At 52.3% G+C, this 27525-nt stretch overlaps 2 protein-coding genes across 2 annotated transcripts in view; one reads left to right on the top strand and one right to left on the bottom strand.

The window, feature by feature from the left end:
* Positions 1 to 27525, bottom strand: part of parp1 (poly (ADP-ribose) polymerase 1) — a 66949-nt gene that overhangs the window by 15320 nt on the left and 24104 nt on the right. The window contains exons 5-13 of the mRNA XM_059645159.1: positions 16493 to 16586; positions 11832 to 11948; positions 9586 to 9762; positions 7369 to 7501; positions 6470 to 6610; positions 5388 to 5633; positions 4698 to 4766; positions 3440 to 3572; positions 1262 to 1457 (exon numbers count right to left, since the gene is read on the bottom strand). Of these exons, the coding sequence (XP_059501142.1) occupies positions 1262 to 1457; positions 3440 to 3572; positions 4698 to 4766; positions 5388 to 5633; positions 6470 to 6610; positions 7369 to 7501; positions 9586 to 9762; positions 11832 to 11948; positions 16493 to 16586 (1306 nt within the window). The remainder of the gene's footprint in view (positions 1 to 1261; positions 1458 to 3439; positions 3573 to 4697; positions 4767 to 5387; positions 5634 to 6469; positions 6611 to 7368; positions 7502 to 9585; positions 9763 to 11831; positions 11949 to 16492; positions 16587 to 27525) is intronic.
* On the top strand, positions 23180 to 25368 carry LOC125452884 (adenosine receptor A1-like). Its single transcript, XM_048531825.2, has 4 exons — positions 23180 to 24100; positions 24197 to 24360; positions 24793 to 24958; positions 25216 to 25368. Exons 1-4 carry the CDS (start codon positions 23180 to 23182, stop codon positions 25366 to 25368), a joined length of 1404 nt encoding a protein of 467 aa, XP_048387782.2.

The following is a 27525-nucleotide window of genomic DNA, read 5'->3' as shown; positions in this document are numbered from 1 at the left end:
GGATTGGTAGGCAGGGGCAGGGGGTAGGTGGGGAAGGAAGGAGGAGAGCAGGTTTGGAAATTCTTGTTGAGACCTATAAAATTCTAATAGGTCTAGGATGCGTAAGAATTTCTCGATAAAGGGCGGGTTCAGATTCAGAGATCAGGTCTAAGGATGTAGGGTTGGCCACCGAGGACAGAGATAAGAAGTAACATCTTTAGCCAGAACCTGTGGACTCTGTTACCACAGAAAGTGCTTGAGGCCAAAACACATGAATGTTTCGAGGGGGCTTTGGTACAATTCCTGGGCTAAAGAGATTGACAGATGCGGGGAAAATACTGGGTGCGGGAAAGCAGGGTCCTGAATTGAATGATCAGCCATGATGCAGCAGGCTTGAAGAGCTGAATGGTCAACTTGTGTTCCTACTTCCTTGGTTTCTGAGGGCGATTATCAGTAGATTTGAATGCTAGCGGCGTGCACGGGGAGGGCCTGAATTCAGGAGACCCTTTAGCAAAAGCAGTGTTACGCACAGAGAGAGCCAGGACCAGAAGAGCTGGGATTAGAATCAATACAGCGTGGAGCTGGAGGAACACAGGCCAGGCGGGAGAGTCAACTTTTCCGATTGGAACCCTCAAAATGTCCTGTGATGCTTCCTGACCTGCTGTGTTCCTCCAACTCCGCACTGTATTTACTCTGGACTTGTTGGTAGTACGGAACATGACAAAAACAATGCCTTAACTGGGCTTGGTCCTCACTCACAGTTAGCTGGTCAGATCTATCTTTGGCACCATATAACCTCCTGAGCACTTTGCCTTCAGCCCACAATTTCTGCAGGTGACTTTGTCTGGTGGACTTGTTGGAGGAGCTGTATTTGGTCTCCTTACAGCAGGAAATGACAGGGTAGACTGGTGCTCAATGACTGGCAGGGGGCAGGACAAGCCTCAAGCTATGCTGCAAAAACTCCATGATGCTAAAGTGAAAGACACTTTTTGGGGGGGGGGGGGGAGGAGAAGATGGAGAACCGGACCGATAACCAGAGGCAAGCGGGTTTATAATCAGTGGCAAAAAAAGGAAGAAACAGAGGATTTAGTGCAGTGAGGCCGAGTGAACATTTGAGTGATTTATAGTAGGATGGGGGAGCTGGGCCATGAGCAAAGAGCAGCAATGGGGGTCTAACTGGACAGCAGTTTCAGGGCCTGGCGTAGACTAGATGGGCTGATTGATACAGCTTCCAGATTCTTTCTATCACAAGACGTGGGGGGGGTGGGGGATTGATACCCACCTGGCCGTAGTCGATCTCCAGTGGGTAGAACTTTTTGGGGTATTTGGTGAAGTTTTCCGAGTGCCAGGCGTTGCCCGTCTTTTCCTCGTACAGCCCCAGGAAATGATCGACAGCTTCCTCTTTGGAGGACATCTTCTCCAACTTGTTGCCACCGATGGTGGTCCCAACCCGGCCCCAGGACCTGAAGACCCAGTACCTGCAGGAGCAGAACCAAGCACAGTGTCACAGGTCCGGCGCTAACCTGCTCGGGTTACCACCTACAGCTCCAAAAACAAACCCCCCCCCCCCCCCCCCACCAACTGGTTCCCTGAACCCCTCTGCCACTTCTGGGTGTCTCCCCACCCTCGCTCCAGGCCAGTTCGGTCATATCAACCTTTATTGATGGAAAAAAGCAATTGGATCATGTGCCTTCCCAACCACCTTATCCACCTGTCCTGCCTTACTCAATGGGCCTATGGACACGCTCACCAAAGTCCCTCTGATCCCCTGTACTTCCGAGGGTCCCACCATTCAGATGCACCACAGGATTCAGAGCTGGGAGTACATCACCGGGCACAGGTTTCCGCTCACACACCCGTGCTTTGATAGTCACTCTCTCCTTCCCGCCACTTCGCCAATTTGCCAAGCTGCACAAGGTCCCATGTACTGGTTTTAGACCAGTCTGCCACGTGGCAGTTTGTCAAAAGCCTAACTGAAGTCCAATAGACTACATCAACCACACGAATCTCATCTACATACCTAGTCACCTCTGGGGTACGGAATCGTTAGGAGACATAGGGAGGGGTATCTAAAAGGGAAAGCGAGTGCTGTAATATTAACCAAGGAGTCACGACAGTAAGGATGGATGATACCCTGGAAGGTTCCTCAAATGAGGCCCTATGGGTGTAATTTGAAGGCATAAAGCGGGCAATCAGCTGGGAGTGTAGTACTGACCATCAGACAGGCAGGGAGAGGCAGAGAAACTTTGAGCTGAGGTTTTAAATGAGTAGTTCGTATCTGCGTTTCCTGGAGAGAAGAGGTAGGTGCAGAAGTAAGGGGAAAACTGTGATACGCTTGAACAAATTAACCTTCAGGGCTTGGAGGTATTTGTGGTTTTAGCAGGTTTAAAAGTGAATACATCCCAAGGGGCAGAGGAGATGTATCCCAGGCTGCTGAGGGAGGAGATTGCAAAAACCCGGACATTAATTTTGAAACCCTTTCTGGCCAATAGAGAGGTGCGAGAGGACTGGAGGGTAATGAATGTGGTATCATTATTCATGAAGGGTGATCAGGATAAACCAGGATACAACAGGCCAGTCAGTCAAACATCAAAGGAGCAATTCTGAGGGGCAGAATTAATCTCCACCTGGAGGAGCAATCATTTATGAAGGATAATCAGCGTGGCTTTATCGGGGGGATCAAATTTGTTTGAATTTTAAGTTGAATTTGTGAGTGGCCAGTCCTGCACCTCCCAACATGAATAATATTACATAACCATGAGTGAATCAACATTCCTCTCAACTCATCTGCCTTGCTCACAAATCTCCTTTCATTTAAATAATTGAAAACCAGTCTCATGCACCTTATGCCTTATCTCAACTAATCTTATATTCTGGCTAGTACTGATTTCATTCTTCTTCTGTCCTGGACAGTCTACCACTGCTAATATCTTGTCACACTGTATCACACCTTCCTGCCAAACTAGTTTTCACTCTCACCAACTGCATTATCGAAGCCCGTCAGCCCCAGAAAAGATCCTGGCTCCCTTTCAGTTTCAAGTGCAACCTGTCAGACTTGCACAGGTCCCAGCTTCCCCAGAAATGGAGCCAGTGACCCAGGAAGGTGAAGTCCTGCTCTGAGCGTGCATGTCCTGTCTGTGCATGTGTATCTGTGTCTACGCGTGTGCCCCTGTGCCTGTGCGTGTGTGTCAGCCCTGATAGGGCTCGCTGTGAAGGACAGCCCCCTCCATCAGAGAGCTCTCACTGGCCCAGCAGGACACAATCCCCGAAGCACCCTGTGCCCTGGCCCAGCCTTGTCTCAGGGCTCCCTTGGTGTAGCAAAGAGCCACCACTGGGTCAGCCCCCTTGACCCTGAGACTGACCCCCCTGACCGCCCCCTCCAGAAGCCAGGACCATCCCCGCAACCCTGGGACCAGTCCCCTTGACCCCAGAAGCCCCCTTGACCCCAGGCGCTGTGAACCTCTTCTTGTTGTCATCCTCCAGCAACTGTAGCTTGTAGTAGGAGTTCTGACTGCGGGATATATCCACCAGGCCTAGGGTAGCACTCAGGATTCTGCCTCCCTGCTCAAAGACATGAGCCGAGTCCTCCAGCCCTGAAAAACACATCAGTCACAAGTATGGGATTTTCTGCTTCACTCTGCACCTGTCGCCCAGTCTGCACTCCCTCCCTCCGGTATCCCCAAGTTACGGGGGGGAATGGAGGAGATAGGGGCTGAAGCCTCAAGCAGCCCACCAGCAGCTGGCACTACCACCAGCCGATCAGCCACATGTTTAAATCCCAGGCCAGCCACACGCTGAAGGCTGACCCACTGCAGGGCGGTACTGAGGGAGTGCCACCCCTTACAGCTGAGCTGAAAGTGCCCACTGCCTCCCCCACCCACTCAGTCCTGATGGAGGCAATGTAAAAGATGCGCCCCCCCAACCCCCCACCCCGGGCACCATTTTGAAGTGGAGTGGGGGAAAGGCAGGGATGGATTTTTTGAGCAGCAGCCTGGGATTGAGGCCTGAGCAGTGTTCGCTCGACCTGAGCCCCTAAGGGAGTGAGCACACTGACACAGACCTCTCACAGCAGGGACTTCAGGGAAGGGTGACTGCACAATGGTGCAGCAGACCGTGAAAACAGGTGCTTTCCATGCTTTCAATTCTCCTGCATTAATTTGGGTGGGGAGTATAACATTCCTGGCACAGAATGTGGTTCTAGCAGATCACCCAAACACTGCAGGCCTTCCTCACCCCAGACTGACTGATACTGACCAGGGCACACCACTACAGTGAGGGCAGCCAATACTGACTGGAGTGGACTGCAGCCGAAATCGATGGGGGCTGTTAGTGACCGCGCCGACGTGGATGGGGGGGGAGCTGTTAGTGACCGCGCCGACGTGGATGGGGGGGGGGTGCTGTTAGTGACCGCGCTGACATGGATGGGGGGGGGGCCCGTTACCGACCGCGACGACGTGAATGGGGGGGGGGGGCCCGTTACCGACCGCGACGACGTGAATGGGGGGGGCCGTTACCGACCGCGCCGACGTGAATGGGGGGGGGGGCCGTTACCGACCGCGCCGACATGGATCGTTACCAGCCGCAGCCGATATCGATTGGGGGCGGGTGGGTGGCCGTTACCAACCGCGCCGGGGTCAACGGGGGGCCGTTAGTGACCGCGCCGGTGTCGGGGGGAGGTGTGTGTGTTAGTGAGCACGTCGATTTTCAGGTCCACATACCAGAGTCAGGGTCCACAGCTGCCCCACCTTTAACTGTCAGCTTCATCTTCTTCTCTGATTTGCTGGATTCTGGAAGAGACAAGCATCAGCAGGTCACTACTTTACCATGATACAGAGATTATTTTTGTAATCGCAGGGCTGCTCCCTGTACAAGTCCCTTCACTCCTCTTAAACCCAGAAGTGTGTCCCCTGAACAGACTGCAGCATTCTCACCACCTCATCGTGTCGGCAGGCTACAGACTGGGCAATAAATGCTGGTCCGGTAGGATCTTGTGAATTAATTCCAAATAAATCACCAACTCTCAAATTGTTCTGGATGCCTGCACAAGCCAATGGGAATAAGTCCCACACCAGCCCGTACGTAAACCAGTTCAGTGCTGAGGGAGGTACTGCACTGTCAGCGCAGAGGGCAATATTGTGGAAAGCATGCACAGCAGCACTCGGTCAGAAAATTTTGGAAGCGCGGGATGCGGAAATAGTCAACCTGCCCATCATTACAAATTCAAGACCTCAGAGTTATTTGTGATATTGACATTTGTGGAAGCTTGCTGTACAGAATTAGCCACTGTCTTGCTAACTTACAAGTGACAATGTGACAGAAGCTGTACCTCAGCTCTGAAGCACGTTGGGATGTACCGGGGTAGTGGCAGGCACTATATAAATGCGGCTGTTTGAGTGAAGCTCCCTTACCTTGCTCCTGCTTGATTTTGCCACTGGAGTTCTTTGTGAGCTTGCTGCCGGTGGATTTCCCAGCGACAGGGGGCTCCGAGACCCTCTCGGGGGCGAGCTCAGCTCCCCACGACGAGATCCCATGCACCGACAACAATTCCTGTAGGCCCTTCCCTGACTGCAGGTCGTCAAGGAGATCCTCCGAAACCACACGGACATTGGCTTCCTTCACCTCCTCCATCTTCTTAGACATTTTGTCCAACTCCTCTGCAGAAAAGTTACTAGCAATGAGTGCAAACCATCCGGGAGAAAGACCCAACAGGTGACCAAAACAGGCCATTCAGCCCATCAGGCCTACCTCAATTGTTGTACTACTGCTGTGGAGAAACACTACAACAGGAAGACCTCCACTCTCTCAAACTGAAAGTAAAGCTGCCTCTATTCTCTCAAGCAGGAGGCGAAGCTCCTGTAACAGTGTCCCTATCAAATGCTTCCAGGGCACGGGCAGCATGGTGTTAAGACACTGAATAAAGCTCCCTCTAATTTTTTTTTTTAAGTAAAACCATATCCACACTGTCCCCAGCAAACAGACCCCACGAAATATACATCGTTGGTTGGTATAGCATTAAGCTTTCTCTAATCTTTTAGACAGGAAGTAAGCTTTCCCACAAACAACTCCAGGACAGGGACAGCACTGGGTAAGTTACAGAGTGAAGCTTCCTCTACTTTCAGCTCACAAGAGTGAAGCTCCCTCGATGCTGTCCCTATTAAACGCTCCGAGGGCGGGGCTGAAGGAGCACAGAGTGGCAGAAAACATTCCCAACATTAAGCATCAATTCCAATCCGAATGGACCCAGGTTGGGAAGAAGTGAGAGGGATGGAGGAAGGGGAATGGGAGGGAGGGGTGAGTGAGGGAGGCAGAGGGGTGAGGGTCACAGAGGGGTGTAACAGCAAGCTCCACCCATCTTCTCAATCCAATGTGGAAATGAGCTGTCAGACAGTTGGGGGGAATGGGGGGCAGTGGGATAAGGGCATGGGAGGTTGGCGTACAAGTCAAAATTTGGGATCCTGCTTTGCAGGACTCTTGACGATCATTCACGTACTCCGAGAGCTGATGCACAGCTTGGCTTTACTGGCTGTGCTAGTGATTTTGCCTCCAAATTCCTCCACCAGGGTCTTCAGCTCATCCTTTTTCTTCGAGAGTTTTCCCAGGACGAGGACTTTCATGTTCGCTAGAGGTAAACCTACACAAACAGGAGAGAGGCAGCATCCAGTTAAAGAGGTGGAATGTCTACCTTGCCCTATTTCAGTGATGCTGCGATGGAGACAGCTCGAGCCTCATTGGCTGTTTAGGGCCTACATCTGACTTCAAGGGGACATACTTGAGCACCCACTCCACCAGGCCCATTCCCAGCTCCGTGCTGGAGCCCCCTCCTCCAGGCCCATTCCCAGCTCCGCGCTGGAGCCCTCTCCTCCAGGCCCATTCCCAGCTCCGCGCTGGAGCCCTCTCCTCCAGGCCCATTCCCAGCTCCGCACCGGAGCTCTCTACTCCAGACCCATTCCCAGTCCCAGCTCTGCAGCAGGAAAAGCCCTGTTGCTCTTTTGGAGTTTGCCCAATCTGGGTCTGATGTCCTAAGACCATCAGGAATAGGAGTAGGTGTAGGCCATTCAGCCCACTAGGGATTCAGTTGGTACGCGTCTGTTCCAATCGTGGCATCAACTTCATTTTCCTGTCTGACCTCCGCCATCTCCCTTGACTCGACTTATCTATCGTGCAAAAGTCAGTCTCAACACATCTAGTGTCTCATGCTCTTGGGAAAGGTTTTCCAAACAGATCCCATGCACGATATCCCAAGACTGGCCATCCCAGCTCCCACTCTCCCAAGTAAATTATTTTTAAACATCTCTTGCCTGTTGGAATGTGGATACAAAAAAAAGAGGTGCCTCAGGCGAGGATGAAAACTGCTTTACACAGTGCGATCCTGCACTGGGCTTTACATACCTTCAGGTTCCGAGGGAATACCAGGATCAGCAGAGGCAGGAACTTCGGTGCTGGGAGCCGGGGCGGCAGGTGGGAAAATCCGGGCGTGTTTTTTGAACTTGAACTTCTTCAGGTAGGGAATTTCGTGGAACTCCTAGAGAGCACAGAATTCCACTGGTGAATCGTGCAAACCGAGGCCAGCCCAGTCGCGCGCGCGCGTGTGTGTGTGTGTGCGTGTGTGTGTGTGCGTGCGTGTGGGGGGGGGGGGGGGGGGGGGGGGAGGAAAGAATGTTGGAACTACAAGACCAGGCCCACCCACCCTGCAAACTGAGGGAGTCACCTTTTTACAGCTAGTCTGCTACTCATTTTCACCAAGCGCTGTCCTTCAAAAGAGAAAATTATTAATGCAAATTCAAATTGCAAAACTGTCCTGATGGGATTTGAAGACCCCATTCACGAACTCCCCCCAATCTGGGGTAACATATCCTTCATGTACTAAACCCTTTGTGAACCAGGCAGACAGCAGAGGATAAACATTTCTGCAGAATCTATTTGTCTCTTCCAATTACTGCCACCCATATGTATACACTGTTTAAAAGATAATCAGAAAGTGTCGTATGTAGGGGTGTCTTATAAACAGACATTAACAAATAACTTACACCTGCCTGGTTTAAAGTTTAAATATAACTTGGCACTTAACTGTCGATTATCATTATCTGCTCCACTCAACCTCGATCACAGTCCACATGCCAATCAATCAGCACTCTTCTCTCATGCAGTACAAGTGTTATTTTCTCCCCCTTGAATTGTTATTTCTGCAAATGGTCCAATGACGGCAAGGTGTGAAAATTTGAGGAAGTGTCTTTTTTGTAGCAATATTCTAACTCTCTGGATGTGAGTTTGCTCACTGAGCTGGAAGGTTAGTTTTCAGACGTTTCGTCACCATTCTAGGTAACATCATCAGTGAGCCTCCGACAAAGCCTCTATTCTAACGCTGTTCTGTCAACCAGCTGCCAATAATGTGTTTAGAAAAGTTGGATAAGGGTCCCTTGCAACACAGAAACAGACCCTTCAGGCCAATTTGTCTGCACCAACCAAATATTCTGTTCTGATAGTTCCATCTGACCCATATCCTCCTGTACCCATCCTGTTCAAGTACCTTTCAGATGCCTTTCTTGTTGTAACTGTACCAGCCTCCACCAATTTCTTTTGGCAGCTCATGCCATACACACATGCCATCCTCTGCAAGAAAAAGTTGCCCCTCAGGTCCCTTTTAAATCTTTCCCCTCTCACTGTAAACCAATGCCTTCTACTTTTATACCCTCCTACCCTGGGAAAAGGATCTTGGCTTTTCACCCTACCTACACCTCTCATGATTTTATAAACCTTTATAAGGTCATCTCTCAGCCAGGAAAAATACTCCGAGGGAAAAAAATAGCCCCAGCCTATTCAGCTTCTCCCTATAGCTCATACCCTCCAAAACTGGCAACATTCTTGTAAATCTTTTCTGAGCCCTTCCAAGTTTCACAATATCCTTCCCAAAGCCGGGAGACCAGAACTGAACACGCAGTATTCGAAAAGTGGCCTAACCAATGTCCTATACAGCCACAACATGACCTCCCAACGCCTGTAATCAATGCACTGACCAATAAAGGTAAGAATGCCAAATGCCTTCTTCACTATCCTATCTATCCGCGACTCCACTTTCAAAAAGTATGCACCTGTACCCTGAAATCTGTGTTTGGCAACATCGCCCAGGGCCCAGCCATTAGGTACACAACTCCAGTTCTGATTTGCCTTTCCAAAATACAGCACCTCACATTTATCTGCATTAAACTCCATCTGCCACTCCTCAGCCCATGAGCAAGGTCAGATGGGGCTGCTGTAGAAATGCAAGTTTCTCACCTGATGTAGCAAATTTGGAAAAACAAGGACAATGAGGCGAAATATGCAAATAATCTGCTTTTGTGATGTCGGTTTGAGGGCTAACTTACTTGCATGCCTTCAAAACAGGGACTTTAGAAATGCAGTGAGCCGCTGGTGTCCCTGGGTTTAGCTGAAAGGCACCATCTCTGACACAACGGCACTCACCAAGTACAGCCGGGGAGTGCCAGCCCACAATCCAGAATGGGACTTGAACTCCCAGCTCAGGTCCTGCGTGCCATCAACTGAGCTTCACCAAAACAACACAAACAAACCACAACCAAGAAGAGCCACCAGTGGAAGCCAGTCACGTACCTTCGGAGTGACCCAGTCCTGGCGAGCAGGTGCCTGGGTGCTGACGCTACACTTAGTCCAGGCAGTCAGGTTACCGCTGCAGCAATAGGCATCTCCCTTCAACAGTAACTGCCCCTTGCATTCCTCACAGGGCAGCAGCGCTCCGAATGCCATCCCATCTGACACCTGATCCAGTATCTACAGCAGAACAAACACACATTAAGGGCTTACGGCCATACAGGAAACTTGGCTACAGAAGCCGTGAGATCCCGCAGTCACCGTGTTCCAATCTCACTATCAACTACTGAAAGGACAGCAACGCCAAGGTCAGCTTTAGCATCTGTGCCTCAGTGATATCCCATCATTCCAGACTCCTGATACCAATGCTCCATTGAGCTCTCCTTTACCTCGGTGTCACTAAACACCCAGACCTGGGAGAGCTATACTCACCAAAATGTGCAGGAAAACACCATTTAAACACAATGATCACAGAATTACAACCACAGCCGAGCTGTACAGCTGCCATTTTGGAAGATCATGTCCAGGAGATTGGTGCAGGGGACAAGTGAGCCAATCGCAGCAGGAGGTGCCGCGGTGGTCTGGCCAATCACAGCTGGAGGTGCCGCGGGCAGCTAGCCAATCACAGGAACGGGAATCTGGGTGAGCTGCTCTTCGGAGGGTCAGTGTGGACTCAACGTGCCAAATGGCCTGCTCCCAACGCTGTGGAGATTCTATGAAAATGAACATCATTAAGTTTTAGTTTTGCACACTTGAGCAATTTCAGAAGGCGGGGTGGGAGCTACCAGTGGTTTGAACAGGCTTGAAAATGGACACATCACCTGGCCCAGATGACATGAGTCCCAAGCTACTGTGGGAGGCAAAGGAGGAGATTTGACATTAACTTTGAGATCCTCGCTAGCCACAGGAGAGATGCCAGAGGACTGGGGGGCAGCTACTAAGACACTCAAGATGAAGCAGAAAGAGATCACAGGCCAATGACTTTGATATCTGTGGTAGAGAAACTACAGGAAACAAATCTTAGGGACAGAATTAATCTCTACTTGGAGGTAAAGATTAATCAAGTGTCACCGATAGAGCTTGATAAGGGGAGGTCATGTCCAACAAAGCTGACTGGAGTTTCCAAGGTGGTGATTAACTGTGTAGATGAGGATAATGCAGTTGATGTTGTCTACCTGGGTTGCAGTAAGGCTTCTGATGATGTCTCACATGGCAAACCATTCTATAAGTTATGAGCTCACAGAATCCAAGGCAATTTAGCAAAATTGGCTTAGTTGCAGGAAGACAGGGGTGTGATGGCTAAAGGGTGTGTGCGCGCGAGAAAGCTTGTGGCCAGGGATGTACCTCATGATTCACAGCTGAGTCCCTCCCTGCTTGTTGTGCACATTAATGATCCAGACATGAATATAAAAGGAATGATCTGCAAATTCACAAATAGCACTAAAATTTGCAGTGTGGTAAGCAGTTAGGAGGAAAACCTTCGACAACAGGACAGTATAGGCAGGCTGGTGAGATGGTCTGAACAGTGACGATTGGAATTTTATCCTAAAAAGTGAGAAGTGACACATTTCGGGAAAGCCAATGTGGCAAAGGAAAACGTATAAGTGGTGGGACCCTAGGAAGTACAGAGGATCAGAGGGGTCTTGCTGTGCAAGTCCATAGATCCTTGAATGCAGTGGGACAGGTGGACAAGGTGGTTAGGAAGGTGCATGGCATAACTGTGTTTATTCATCATTGCAGTGAATGCACGAGGAAGGAGGTTATGTTGCAGTTCTATACAGCATTAGTTAAGGCACAGCTGTAGTACTGTGTGCAGTTCTGGTCACTGTAATATTGGAAGGACAAAGGAGATTCACCATGATGCTAAAAACGGAAAGAACAGGAATTGTGGATGCTGTGAATCAAAAACACAGACAGAAGCTGCTGGTAAAGCTCAGCAGCTGTGAAGAAAAATCAGAGTTAATGTTTTGGGTCCGGTGACCCTTCCTCAGGAAACAGGATAGATGGATGTGTGGTGGTTGGAGTGGACACGACGGGCCAAAGGGCCACTTTCTGCGTCGTTAAGACTCTCTGACTGTAGAACTGAGCCGAGTTATCAATGTGAAGTTGACAGTAAGTCACATTCAAACTGGATTGATCTCAGTCTTAGACCCAACGACTGGGCTGAGGACAGGGTCCGGATTTTCACTAGCCACTGGCTGATAGCTTCTGTCCGACAAGGACGCAGAAGGAGGACAGAAGTCACTTACAGCTGCCTCTCCTGATGCCACCTCTTGCTTGTTGGCGATTAAAAGCTCTCGGAGATCATTGGTAGAACAGCACTTCTTCAACTCGTCTTTAATGTTCCAGATCAACTGGTTCTGTTCCTGCAGAGCGAGAGAGGGAGGCAGTGTCAAGACAGCGAGTTAGGGAGCGAGCGTGTCAGAGATAGAGAGAAAGGAAGAGGGTGTCAGAGAGTTCCCACAGAAAGACAGAGGGAAAAACACTATCAAAGAGAATGCCAGAGAGAGACAGAGCGTGCGAGAGAGACAGAGCGCGGGGCAGGGCGGTGGTGCTGAGGGGGTGAGAGGAGGAGAGAGACAGCAAGTGAGATAGATCCTGCAGAACATTCCCAGTAGGTGGGGATGAGCAACTGAGGGAGAAGGATAAAGTTTTCCCTGAAAATCCATGCGTTTTTGTTTGTGGGTGTAACCCCACGTTGTGAGCTGAAAGGGCCGGCCCTGAGATTTAAAGATATCCCAGAGTGAGCTATTCCTAATAGCATCTACCCGCTCCTCCAAGCCCGCGCACCCCACCTTCTCCTCTGAACCCGCACACCCCACCCACAAAGCCCACCCTCTCCTCCAAACCTGCGCAGCCCACCCGCCCCTCCGAACCCGCGCGCCCCACCCGCTCCTCCAAACACTCCCGGTCCAAACACCCGCACCCCACACTCCCGTCCAAACACCCGCGCCCGACCCACAAAGCACACCCTCTCCTCCGAACCCGCGCACCCCACCTGCTCCTCTGAACCTGCGCACCCCACCCGCTCCTCCGAACCCGCGCACCCCACCCTCTCTTCTGAACCCGCGCACCCCACCCTCTCTTCCGAAACCGCGCACCCCACCCACAAAGCCCACCCTCTCCTCTGAACCCGCGCATCCCACCCTCTCTTCCGAACCCGCGCATCCCACCCTCTCTTCCGAACCCTCGCACCCCACCCACAAAGCCCACCCTCTCCTCCGAAACCGCACACCCCACCCGCTCTTCCGAACCTGCGCACCCCACCCTCTCTTCCGAACCCGCGCACCCCACCGACAAAGCCCATCTTCTCCTCTGAACCCGCGCACCCCACGTGCTCCTCCAAACCCGCGCACACCACCCTCTCTTCCAAACCCGCGCACACCACCCTCTCTTCCAAACCCGCGCACACCACCCTCTCTTCCAAACCCGCGCACACCACCCTCTCTTCCAAACCCGCGCACACCACCCTCTCTTCCAAACCCGCGCACACCACCCTCTCTTCCGAACCCGCGCACCCCACCCACAAAGCCCACCCTCTCCTCTGAACCCGCGCATCCCACCCTCTCTTCCGAACCCGCACATCCCACCCTCTCTTCCGAACCCTCGCACCCCACCCACAAAGCCCACCCTCTCCTCCGAAACCGCACACCCCACCCGCTCCTCCGAACCTGCGCACCCCACCCTCTCTTCCGAACCCGCGCACCCCACCCACAAAGCCCATCTTCTCCTCTGAACCCGCGCACCCCACGTGCTCCTCCAAACCCGCGCACACCACCCTCTCTTCCAAACCCGCGCACACCACCCTCTCTTCCGAACCCGCGCACACCACCCTCTCTTCCGAACCCGCGCACACCACCCTCTCTTCCAAACCCGCGCACACCACCCTCTCTTCCAAACCCGCGCACACCACCCTCTCTTCCGAACCCGCGCACCCCACCCACAAAGCCCACCCTCTCCTCTGAACCCGCGCATCCCACCCTCTCTTCCGAACCCGCACATCCCACCCTCTCTTCCGAACCCTCGCACCCCACCCACAAAGCCCACCCTCTCCTCCGAAACCGCACACCCCACCCGCTCCTCCGAACCTGCGCACCCCACCCTCTCTTCCGAACCCGCGCACCCCACCCACAAAGCCCATCTTCTCCTCTGAACCCGCGCACCCCACGTGCTCCTCCAAACCCGCGCACACCACCCTCTCTTCCAAACCCGCGCACACCACCCTCTCTTCCGAACCCGCGCACACCACCCTCTCTTCCGAACCCGCGCACACCACCCTCTCTTCCGAACCCGCGCACACCACCCTCTCTTCCGAACCCGCGCACACCACCCTCTCTTCCGAACCCGCGCACCCCACCCTCTCTTCCGAAACCGCGCACCCCACCCACAAAGCCCACCCTCTCCTCTGAACCCGCGCATCCCACCCTCTCTTCCGAACCCGCGCATCCCACCCTCTCTTCCGAACCCTCGCACCCCACCCACAAAGCCCACCCTCTCCTCCGAACCTGCGCACCCCACCCTCTCTTCCGAACCCGCGCACCCCACGTGCTCCTCCAAACCCGCGCACCCCACGTGCTCCTCCAAACCCGCGCACCCCACGTGCTCCTCCAAACCCGCGCACCCCACGTGCTCCTCCAAACCCGCGCACCCCACGTGCTCCTCCAAACCCGCGCACCCCACGTGCTCCTCCAAACCCGCGCACCCCACCCTCTCTTCCAAACCCGCGCACCCCACCCTCTCTTCCAAACCCGCGCACCCCACCCTCTCTTCCAAACCCGCGCACCCCACCCTCTCTTCCAAACCCGCGCACCCCACCCTCTCTTCCAAACCCGCGCACACCACCCTCTCTTCCAAACCCGCGCACACCACCCTCTCTTCCAAACCCGCGCACACCACCCTCTCTTCCAAACCCGCGCACACCACCCTCTCTTCCAAACCCGCGCACACCACCCTCTCTTCCAAACCCGCGCACACCACCCTCTCTTCCAAACCCGCGCACACCACCCTCTCTTCCAAACCCGCGCACACCACCCTCTCTTCCAAACCCGCGCACACCACCCTCTCTTCCAAACCCGCGCACACCACCCTCTCTTCCAAACCCGCGCACACCACCCTCTCTTCCAAACCCGCGCACACCACCCTCTCTTCCAAACCCGCGCACACCACCCTCTCTTCCAAACCCGCGCACACCACCCTCTCTTCCAAACCCGCGCACACCACCCTCTCTTCCAAACCCGCGCACACCACCCTCTCTTCCAAACCCGCGCACACCACCCTCTCTTCCAAACCCGCGCACACCACCCTCTCTTCCAAACCCGCGCACACCACCCTCTCTTCCAAACCCGCGCACACCACCCTCTCTTCCAAACCCGCGCACACCACCCTCTCTTCCAAACCCGCGCACACCACCCTCTCTTCCAAACCCGCGCACACCACCCTCTCTTCCAAACCCGCGCACACCACCCTCTCTTCCAAACCCGCGCACACCACCCTCTCTTCCAAACCCGCGCACACCACCCTCTCTTCCAAACCCGCGCACACCACCCTCTCTTCCAAACCCGCGCACACCACCCTCTCTTCCAAACCCGCGCACACCACCCTCTCTTCCAAACCCGCGCACACCACCCTCTCTTCCAAACCCGCGCACACCACCCTCTCTTCCAAACCCGCGCACACCACCCTCTCTTCCAAACCCGCGCACACCACCCTCTCTTCCAAACCCGCGCACACCACCCTCTCTTCCAAACCCGCGCACACCACCCTCTCTTCCAAACCCGCGCACACCACCCTCTCTTCCAAACCCGCGCACACCACCCTCTCTTCCAAACCCGCGCACACCACCCTCTCTTCCAAACCCGCGCACACCACCCTCTCTTCCAAACCCGCGCACACCACCCTCTCTTCCAAACCCGCGCACACCACCCTCTCTTCCAAACCCGCGCACACCACCCTCTCTTCCAAACCCGCGCACACCACCCTCTCTTCCAAACCCGCGCACACCACCCTCTCTTCCAAACCCGCGCACACCACCCTCTCTTCCAAACCCGCGCACACCACCCTCTCTTCCAAACCCGCGCACACCACCCACAAAGCCCACCCTCTCCTCCGAACCCGCGCAGCCCTCCCACCCCTCCGAACCCGCGCACCCCACCCTCTCTTCCGAACCTGCGCACTCCACCCGCTCCTCCGAACCCGCGCACACCACCCACAAAGCCCACCCTCTCCTCCGAACCCGCGCACCCCACCTGCTCCTCCGAACCCGCGCACCCCACCCGCTCCTCCGAACCCGCGTACCCCACCCTCTCTTCCGAACCCGCGCACACCACCCTCTCTTCTGAACCCGCGCACACCACCCGCTCCTCCGAACCCGCGCACCCCACCCTCTCTTCCGAACCCGCGCACCCCACCCACAAAGCCCATCCTCTCCTCCGGAAGAGAGGGTGGGGTGCGCGGGTTCGGAGGAGCGGGTGGGCTTTGTGGGTGGGGTGCGAGGGTTCGGAACGGAGGGTGGGGTGCGCGGGTTCAGAGGAGCGGGTGGGGTGCGCGGGTTCGGAGGAGAGGATGGGCTTTGTGGGTGGGGTGCGCGGGTTCGGAAGAGAGGGTGGGGTGCGCGGGTTCGGAGGAGCGGGTGGGGTGCGCGGGTTTGGAGGAGCAGGTGGGGTGCACGGGTTTGGAGGAGCAGGTGGGGTGCGCCCCTCCGAACCGGCGCAGCCCACCCCCTCTTCCGAACCCTCGCAGCGCACCTGCTCCTCCGAACCTGCGCAGCCGACCCGCGCACCCCACCCTCTCCTCCGAACCCACGCCCCCACCCACAAAGCCCACCCTCTCCTCCAAACCCGCGCCCCCACCCACAAAGCCCACCCTCCCCTCAAACCCCATCCACCCCTCTGTCAGAATACCCCATCCCCACCTTCAGTTCCTTGTCCAGTTTTGAAACGTTCTCATCTTTCTTCTTCTTCTTCTTTGCCGTCGTATCCCCATCGACAGTGTCTCCTTTCCTCTTCCTGAGAAGAAGCCATAGTAAGTAACAAACCAGAGGACGGGTATGTGATATTTCGGCAAAAACAATAGGTGAAACAGGCTGGGCTTGTTCTCGTTGCGAGCGAAGCAGATTGCGGGGGGAGGGTGATCAAGCTGGTCTGGATCATGACAAGGTCAGTGAAAGAACACAAAACTTGTCTCCATGGAATAATCACCCTCGGATGAGGGGGGCACAGACGGAAGGGCCACAGGGGGCGGAAAATGTGGGTAAGAACTTTTCCTAATATCAGCAAGGGCGGCAGAAGTGGAAACGGTGATACATCTAGAAATGAAATGGTATGGACATCTGAGGGAAATAAATCTGCAAGGCTACAGGGACGGAGTGGGCAAACAGGGCAGAGTGGATTAGTGTTGAGAACGAACATAGCCTCAATGGGTCAAATGGCCTCTTAGTGCACGTTACAACCCCAGAAAGACACTAACAGAGCATGCGATTGGCTGAGACACAGTGGCACAGTCCCAGGTTAGCCCAGAATAATATTAACATGAAAGATGTGCACTTATACATATGCTAGCAGCCAAAGCAAAGGTACACAGTGGCTTGATGCGATAATGTCACTGGACTAGTAATCCAGAGCCCTGGAGACACGGGTTCAAGTCCCACCACAGCAGATCACTCAACTAGACATTAGACCATGTAACTACTGTCATCAAAACCCATCTGGTTCACTCACATCCTTCAGGGAGAGAAATCTGCCATCCTCACGTGGTTTGGATTAGAGGTGCCTCTAGACCCAATGGGGACTCAATGCCTTGCCCTCTGAAATGGCAAAGGAAGCCACTCTGTTCAAATGGAACAAATCATTCACCAACACCGATATCCCATGGACAAACCAACACAATGTTGTGTGCCCTGGTTAAGCCCTGCCCGACAGGGCAGTGTTCTGCTGCATAGGTAGTGTGCTGAGACTCAGTGGGGCTCGCTAAGCTCTGTTTCTTTTTCATCTCTGCTCATAGCTTCCTCACCAAACGCTCTCAGAGGTGTATTTATATAACACCAGGTTGGCGGGGGGGGGGGGGGGGGGGCTTTGTTAAGGACTGGGTGAAAGCTTGGGGGGGGGGGGACGCAGGGTCCCTGCTATAGACCAGGTGACATTTAACACTGCCAAGTATAACATCCAAGAGTTTCAGGATAAGTTACAAGGGGTCAAGCAATAAAAGCTACATCACCAATCTCTTTCTGTCTCTCCACTAAGTCCGCACATTGACATTTACAAAAACACTCCTGTTTACATGATGTGGCTGGTCAGTCGATGCCTTGCCTCCCCGTGGAATACAGAACAAAAGGGAATCTGTTCTCAAAAAGGTCCTGGTTGAGAGCCCACTGCTGGTGCTGAAAGGAAATCTCACAATGCACTAATAATCAGCTGCTCTCCCCAGCTCCCACAGGGTGGAAAGGAGCAGGGGAGCGTGCTTTACTTCACAGTCCTGTCAGCTACAGTCCGCCTCCTGCAACCCGGGCCTTATAAGGAACCTCTTAATGAGCGCAGCGAAGGGCAGGCTCGAAAGCGCCTCAAAACACATTGCAGCTCCTCAACACGGACAAATCTGAGGGCATCGCGTGACAAATGGATGGTCCAGGTACACAATCAGTGCAGGTGAGGTTAAGAGCTAGTTTCAGAAGATGACCAGATTGGGGTAACGGGTCACGAATGTCCTAACAGGAAGAAAACCTGCCCTTCTCGCTTGCCAAGGTGGTTGACTCTTAACTGCCCTCGCTCAGAGGCACCAGCATTTTCTAATACTGGTTAAAGTGAGCTCGCAACACTGAAGACAAAAGAGAGTGTCAATGAATGGCAGGGCACCAGGAAGCTCAGAGGAACAGAGGGATCCGTTCTGAAGGGAGGGTTACTGGACCTGAAACATTAACTCTGCTTTCTCCCCTCAAATGCTGCCAGACCTGCTAAGGTTCTCGAGAAATTTCTGTTTTTGTTTGGAATCTTGGGGTGCTTCCACAGATCCCTGAAGGCAGCAGGACAGGTTAAACAGGGTAGTTAGGAAGGAATGCAGGGAGCTTGCCTTCATCAGTTGAGACATAGATTACAAGAACAGGGATTGTGTCGAAGCTATACAGAACTCTGGCGGGGGCACAGCTGGAACACTGTGTTCAGTTCTGTACTGTAGGAAGGATGTGATTGCACTGGAGGAGGTACAGAGGGAGTTTCAACAGGATGCTGCCTGGAATGTGGCATTTCAGCTCCGAAGAGGGGCTGGATAAGCTGAGGTTGTTTTCTTTAGAACAAACAAAATTGACGTGAACCTAAGGTGCATAAAGGTGTACAGAGAGCAGCTGTTTCCCTTAGTTGAAGGATCAAAAACAAGGGGGCATAAGGTGATAGGCAAGAGGTTTAGAGGGTATTTGAGGAAAGATTTTCACACAGAGGGTGGTACAGGACTGGAATGCATTGCCTGGGAGGGTAGTACAGACAGGAAACCTCATAACTTTTTAAAAGTACCTGGATGAGCATCTGGAGTGTCACAACATCCACACTATGTGCCTAGGGCAGGAAAGTGGGATTAGTGGAGAGTTAGTGTAGTTTTTGGTAGGTCAAGCAGCCACTTCTGTACTGTATGATTCTAAGAGGGAGAGGTGGAAGCAGGATCCTGGAGAGGAACACTCAATTCAGCAGCTTGGCTTTGCAGGTAAAACATGATGGAAATGGAAGACTATAGGGAAGGAGCAGAGGATTGGAGCTTGAACAAGCTGGAGGGCGAGCGGGAGGCAGCGAGGGCGAGCGGGAGGTGGTGGGAGAGACAGATATGAAGGAGTGTATGGGAACAAGGACCGGAGAAATTCAAAACGTAGGGGCTCGAAATGTGATGGAGAAAAACAGTGTGCTGGAGAAACTCAACATCATCTATGGAGAGAGAAACAGAATTAATGTTTCTGATTTGACAGCCCTCATCAGAACTGGGAGATGATTCAACTCTGTCATGCCTTACTTCCGGGCACTACAATCGGTTATAATAAAATAGATTTTATTGTAACAATCTGAATCATTAATTGTCTCTCTCTCTCTCTCTCTCTCTCTCACAATATATGTATGGAGACACAGCCTTCAGTTAGTTTTTTCACCAGTAATTAAAAACTTCTACAGCCTTCGTAATAACTTGAAGTAACCTTTATGCCCCTCCCAACTCCTTCAGTAACCTGAAAGCCTGGCAGTCATCACTATAATACATAAGTCACGCCACAAGGTGCTCAGCAAGATTCCAGAAACATGAATGGATGGGATCAGCTGTTTTGAGGAGGCTGTTGGAGAAAGGTCAACCAGGCAAGGATGCAGAATCTCCCACCTTAGTGATCAAAGGGTGGGCCATGGAGTTGGGGAGGGTGAGGTGCAGTTATGGAAATAGGCTTGTGTCTACCTGCCATCCACTGAGTTTACATTGTGTAAAGCAACAGGACGCTCTGAAGATGATCACGGAGCCTGAATGTGGAGTCAGACTGGAAGGAAACAGTCTCAGGGCTGGGGTGGGGTCGCCAGCAATGGGCTGGGGCAGTGTACAGTTGAAAAGGAGGGGCAGTTTTTTGGACGTCAAGAATCTCAGTGATGGTCTGGGGTAAATGAACAGAGGGTGGCAGGGAGAGACAAGTGATACTGTCCTTTTGGGGGGGTGGTGTGTGGTAGTGGGAATGGTGATTGAGATTCCGAGGGGTATCCCAGTGATGTTTTCAGCCTGTTCATGAACACTCAGCTCCAGGAACAGCTTGTAAAGGACTCAGGGACTGAATCATAAACTTCCCATGGTGGGTTACACACACACATCAGGAAACGGCACGGTGGCTCAGTGGTTAGCACTGCAGCCTCACAGCGCCAGGGACCCGGGTTCGATTCCAGCCTCAGGCGACTATGCAAACTCCCCGCAGACATTCTCCCTGTGTCTGTGTGGGTTTCTTCCGGGTGCTCCGATTTCCCCTCTCAGTCAAGTACAAGAGTTGGCAGGTCATATTACAGTTGTATAGGACTTTGGTTCGACCACATTTGGAGTACTGTGTACAGTTCTGTTTGCCACATTACCAAAAGGATGTGGATGCTTTGGAGAGGGTGCAGAGGAGGTTCACCAGGATGTTGCCTGGTATGGAGGGTGCTAGCTATGAAGAAAGGTTAAGTAAATTAGGATTATTTTCATTAGAAAGACGGAGATTGAGGGGGGACCTGATTGACGTCTACAAAATCATGAGGGGTATTGACAGGGTGGATAGCAAGAAGCTTTCTCCCAGAGTGGGGGACTCAATTACTAGGGGTCATGAGTTCAAAGAAAGAGGAGGAAAGTTTAAGGGAGATATGTGTGGGAAGTTCTTTACACAGAGGGTGGTGGGTGCCTGGAACGCGTTACCAGTGGAGGTGGTAGACGCAGACACGTTAGAGTCTTTTAAGATATATTTGGACAGATACATGGATGGGCAGGGAGCAAATGGACACAGACCGTTAGAAAATAGATGACAGATTAGACAGAGGATCTCGACCGGCGCAGGCTTGGAGGGCCGAAGGGCCTGTTCCTGTGCTGTAGGTTTCTTTGTTTTGTCCGAAGATGTGCAGGTTAGGTGGACTGGCCATGCTAAACTTTGCAGTGTCCAGGGACGTGCAGGCTCGGTGGATTGACCATGGGAAATGCAGGGCTAAAGGAATAGGGCAGAGAGGTGGGTCTGGTGGGATGCTCTTTGGAGGGTCAGTGCAGAGCAGACTCGATGGGGCTGAATGGCTCTTTCCACACTGTAGGGATTCTGTGAAACAGACTGTAGGTTTAATCAGCAAATTTGACTTTGCAGCATGAAGCATTCCTGGGATCGTTCTTAGGCAGCTGCTCGGTTCTGTATTCAGGGAGCAAAAGGATTCAATTGTTAAACCTTTCCCAATATCTGTGCCTAGATTTATCTGTTCCCATCTTTGTAAAACTTCTCCACTACATCCTTCTTATAGTGACCAGTACTGCACACAGTACTCGGAGGTCAAATCAACGTTCAATACAGGTTTAGCAAACCTTTCCTAATCACCCTGGAAATAAAGCTTACTGCCTGTATTTTCGCCCCTCATGCCCTTGCTAACCCATGTCGTAACCTTTCGTGGTTACACCCAGAAGTTCCTCTATGCCAGTAGGACTCTCAATTTGTTGGAATCCTCACCCATCTTCCACAAATTGGCACCGGTCGCAAATTTAGAAACTGTATTTTTGATTTCAAAGTCTAAGTTGTAAACGGCGGTGGTCCCTGCAAGGATCCTGGGGGCAACACCACTCCCCACCCTTCTGACTCTTTGAATGAGAACACTTGACTCCAGGTCTCTGCTTTTGGTTTCGAAGCCAGCCAGCAATCTATTCTGTCACTCGCTCCTTAACTCCACATTCTCTAACCATATTCATTGGTCTATTATGGGACATCACGTCGAAGGCCTACTCGTACATCCACTACATTCCCACATCTACTCTCAAAGATTACGGAGGTTGGTGCATTAAGGTTTTCCCTTTCCAATCCACACTGTATATTTCCCTGGTCCAAATGGAATTCCGTATTCTCCTTTAGCAAGGTGTCCATTCTTTTATGCACCAGTGAAAGCATAAAAAGCAGATTCCGCACACTCATACTATGTCCCTATTTGTGAACTTTTTTAAAAAATTAAACTTATCTTCAAGGATTTGTGTTTTGATTCACCAGCTTTCTCTTCACCCCGTTGAAAAGTGGGCCATTACAGGGAAGTGGAAGTGGAGTGGCTGTATTACTGGATTAGTATTTCACAACCTCAGGCCAACGTTCTGGGTGCATCCTACCAGAGCAGATGGCAAAATCTGAATTCAACAGAAATTCTGGAACTAAAGGCTAGCTTGTGATTTCTGGGTACTGTACTTTGCAACTATTGTCAAATGTTGAAAAAAATCCTAATTAAAACCCAAAGAATGGCAGATGCTGTAAATCAGGAGCAAAAACAGAAGTTGCTGGAAGAGCTCAGCAGGTCTGGCAACATCTGTGAACAAAAAAAAAATCAGAGTTAACGTTTCGGGTCGGTTCTGAGGAAGGGTCACTGGATCTGAAATGTTAACTCTGATGTTGCCTTCACAGATGCTTCCAAAACCACTGAGCTTTTCCAGCAACTTCAGTTGTGTTGGAAAAGTCCATTTAGTTCACTTATCCTCTTAAGGGAAGGAAATCTGCCATCCTTGTATGGTCTGGCCTAAAATGTGACTCAGACTCACTGCAATGCGGATGATGCTAAACTGCCCTCTAAAAATCATCTAGTAGGCCATTCGGTTTAAGGGCAATTAGGGAAGGGCAATAAATGTCGGGCCTTGCCAGCGATACCCACATTGCACACGGAAATTAAATAAAAACTGTTCAATAACTGGTCCATTCTTTCCAAATCAGATATAAAGGTGAAGACAGCTGTGCAAGCAAAGGGGAAGACAAAGGAGGTGGGACCAGCTCTTTCAGAGGTAAACGTGGTCCACAAACAAGGAGGAAGACAAAGGAGGTGGGACCAGCTCACTTGGAGGGGAAGATGGCCTATGAGGGGTAAGGGGTCTTGTCACCTAACAGCACCTACTGACAGGGGCACACAAAATGTCGTCACTGGGGGGGACGGCCACGGAGCAGACTGGTGTCACGCCGGCCAGTCCCCATGCCGCAAACCTTAACCTCCCGTACGTGCTGGCGGAGCTGGTGATAGCGGTGGTGTCAGTCTGTGGGAACGTGCTGGTCTGCGCCGCCGTCCTGCAGGATCACCGCCTGCGGACCATCACCAACCGCTTCCTGGTCTCGCTCGCCGTGGCGGACATCGGGGTGGGTGCCCTGGCCATTCCCTGTGCTGTGCTAACCGACCTGGGCATGCCCCGGCACAACTTCCGCCTGTGCGTGCTGACCCTGTCCGTCCTGGTGGTGCTGACCCAGAGCTCCATCTTCAGCCTGCTGGCCGTCGCCCTCGACCGCTACCTGGCCATCTTCCTCCCACTGCGTTATCACACCATCGTCACACCCAGAAACGCAGGGGCGGCCATCGCTCTCACCTGGCTCCTGTCCCTCCTGCTAGGCCTCGTGCCCCTAATGGGCTGGCACCAGCCTCCACCAGCAGATGGGCACTGTTACTTTACCACAGTGATGGACATGGCCTACATGGTGTACTTCAACTTCTTCGGCTGCGTCCTGGGGCCTCTGGCCGCCATGTTCCTCATCTACGCCCGGGTCCTGACACAGGTGAGGCGGCTCGCGACTCGGGATGAACAGGCAGCAGGGTCCCAGCGGGAACTGAAGACGGCCAGCTCACTCTTCCTGGTGCTCGTCCTCTTCGCCATCTGCTGGCTGCCCCTCCACCTGATGAACTGTGTCCTCCTGATGTGCCCACAGTGCCCAGTGCCCCTCCCACTGCTGCTCACCGCAATTATCCTCTCCCACGCCAACTCCGCTGTTAACCCCGTCCTGTACGCCTTCAAAATGAAGGCCTTCAGACGGGCCTTCAAGGTCATGTTCCTGTGTCACCCTGCACAGGTTGAGCCTGACATGAGGTGAGGTTAACGTCCACGTACCAGGCCCACTCACTCTTTACCAGGATCCACCCTCCCCGACCTCCTCCCCTTGTGACAGTGCCCCAGGCCCTCGGCCAGTGAGGCCCGGCCCAAGGATCAGAGCCTGTGTCCACAATCTGGAGCTCAGCTTTACAACACAGCCCAGAGCCGCCTTCAACCAACACCTGACACATCCTTCACACCAGAGCAGATCAGGCAGCAATCCAAGAACTCAAGTCCCAGGCATACCCTCAGCCTGAGGCAGACTGACCTTTACCCCCTCTCCCTAACCCTCAGCCTGAGGCACTCTGACCTTCACCCCCTCTCCCTAACCCTCAGCCTGAGGCACTCTGACCTTCACCCCCTCTCCCTAACCCTCAGCCTGAGGCACTCTGACCTTCACCCCCTCTCCCTAACCCTCAGCCTGAGGCACTCTGACCTTCACCCCCTCTCCCTAACCCTCAGCCTGAGGCACTCTGACCTTCACCCCCTCTCCCTAACCCTCAGCCTGAGGCACTCTGACCTTCACCCCCTCTCCCTAACCCTCAGCCTGAGGCAGGCTGACCTTTATCCCCTCTCCCTAACCCTCAGCCTGAGGCAGACTGACCTTTATCCCCTCTCTCTAACCCTCAGCCTGAGGCACTCTGACCTTCACCCCCTCTCCCTAACCCTCAGCCTGAGGCACTCTGACCTTCACCCCCTCTCCCTAACCCTGAGCCTGATGCAGACCAATCACGTTAACATTCAGTACGAACAATTAGAGGCCATCAGTAACCAAGCTGCTCAGATAGTGTGTTCCTGTTCTAGCCTGGACAGTTCAGATGAACAGCGAAACGTCAGCGTATTGACTCCAAGTTCACATCCAACTGACCAAGGGAGGGAGCTCCTTGAATTGTGTTAGAACTGGAAGGGATTCACAGTATAGGGTTTTACAATTATGATCAACCCGAGCTCTCAGATCCTTGGACATCTAACATCAAACAATTTGTGACCAATTATTCACAGTTCACAAGCAGAATGGTATCAGTACTTTACAGCCAGCAAATGATCCATTGTCTTTTTAGTCAATGGCCAGCCTGACACTGCCCTCAACCACAGGCTGGAACTGGGGAGGATTGGGTGGAACAGGAGGTGGTACGCATGGTCTCCAATCTTAGAAGACTGTACACTGTACTCAATGGAGCCTCACAGCTCTCCAAAGCAAAGCCTTCTGGAATTGCTGCCATTCAGACTGCTCTGATGTTGGATTGATTGGGCACAGTAGTCTACTCCTGTCTGTAATCTCCCCTGGGATATCCAGATCCCAACTCTCGAGCGAACCCTGCCAACTCCAATCGTCCTAACTCGGATGGTGAGATCTTCAGCTGCTTGACCAATCTTGGGAGTTAGAACGTAGAACGGTTCAGCACAGGAACGGGCCCTTCAGCCCACGGTGTTGTGTCGAACACCTGCCAAATTAAACTAACCTCTTCTACCTGCCTTAGGTCCATATCCCTTCATTTCTTGCATATTCATGTGCTTACCTAAAACTCCCTTAAACACCCCTATTGTATCTGACTCCACCACCACCCCTGCCAGCATATTTCACAGTCCTACCACTCTCTGTGTAAAAAATTGTCCCCTCATGTCTCCTTTGAACATACACCCTCTCACCTTAAATGCATGCCCCTTAGTATTAGACACTTCAACTCTGGGAGAAAGGTTCTGACCATTCATCCTATCTATGTATCTAATAATTTTACAGACTTCTATCAAGTTTCTCCTCAGCCTCCACTGCTCCAGAGAAAACTACACAAATTTTTCAACCTCACCATATAGCCCATACCCTCTAATCCAGGCAGTGTCCTGGTAAACCTCTTCTGCACCCTCTGCAAAGCCTCCACATACTTCCTGTAAAGTGATGACCAGAACTGAATGCAACGTTCCCTCTCTCTACTCCTCACCCTCCTTCAGCCTTTGCACACTTGAGCAGCCACTCCTGCCCTTATTTCCGACATTTGCACTCCCCTTTAATGCAATGCTTAAAACCCATGTCTCTGATCAAGCACTTGGTCACCAAACCCAACATCTCAGGTGACTCAGGAGCTAACCCTGTTTAATAATACAGAATGTTAAAGTACTGATGGGATGACAGAACATATTTCAACCAGTTGAGGTTGAAATGCAAGAAGAAACCCAGCAGTGACCTTGCTTGTGGAACTTCAGCACGTGGATGACAACGTCATCTCTGCTCTCTCGGCAGAGAATGTACAGTCCTCAGTGAATGCCTTTGGGGAAGCACATTGAAGAACTGGTCTAAGCCTCAGTCTCGGGAACAGTCAAATCCTTTACCAGCCCGTCCCAGATCAAGTTCCGGTCCATCCCTCCATTAAGATCAATGCAGAAATCCTCCCACACATGGAGCATTTCCCTTACCTGGGTCACTAGCTCTCATCTAAGGCTGACATTGAGGCAGATATTCAACACTGCATCCACTCTGTGAATAACCCCTTGGGGCGCCAAGGATGAGAGTCTTCAATGACTGTGATGTCTGTGCTACCAAGATCTGTGTGCATAAGGCAGTCATCCTTCTGTATGGCTCCGAAACTTAGAACATGGTTCAGCACCACCTCATGATCTTTGACAAGTACCATCAACGCTGCCTGAGACAGATTCTCCATGTTAGCTGGGAGGACAGACATATTAACAGGAACGAGACAGCAACAGCACCAACGCCAAGGCTGTGATCATCCAAAACTGACTTCACTGGCCAAACACATGCTGAGGATGCCTGAATTCCAGCTACCAAAGCAAATCATCTTTGCCAGCTCAAGGAAGGCACGCAATGAGAGCAGGACAAAGACTCCCTACGGGCTTCGCCCAAGAAATGCAACATAAATGTCAAAGCAAAGGAGACTCTCGCTCAGAACAGGAAGCTCCTGTATGAAGGGACACAACTGTTCCATATCACCCAGTAGCAAGAGGAAGTACTGAAAAGGAAACAGAGAAGGTTCCAGTTATCTCAAGGCTAAGGACCACTTTCACCTCCCAGAAACACCTTCCAAAAGGTGTGGTCAGAGATCTAGCTCAAGGATCAGGCTGCTCAACCACAAAACCCTGATCAGTGACACAGTGTTTCCTAGCAGGACAAGCATAGTCTTTAGCAAGTGGTTGTTGATGGCAATGTTAAAGTGCTATTTAATTAAAGCTGTCGTTATTGCACCTAAGAATCATACACAGAAACAGACTCTTCAATCCAACTCATTCATGCCGACCAGGCATCCCAATATGACTGAGTCCCATTTGCCAGCAAGTGGCCCATGCCCCTCTAAACTGACTCTTATTCATATGCCCAGCCAGATGCCTTTTAAATGTTGGAATTGTATCCGTCTCCAACTATTCCACTGACAGCCCATTCCATATACACAC

The sequence above is a fragment of the Stegostoma tigrinum genome, chromosome 4 (assembly GCF_030684315.1).
Source record: "Stegostoma tigrinum isolate sSteTig4 chromosome 4, sSteTig4.hap1, whole genome shotgun sequence".
Taxonomy (NCBI): Eukaryota; Metazoa; Chordata; class Chondrichthyes; order Orectolobiformes; family Stegostomatidae; genus Stegostoma; species Stegostoma tigrinum.
Note: the sequence above shows the minus strand (reverse complement) of the source record. Positions and strands in the feature narration are given on the sequence as shown.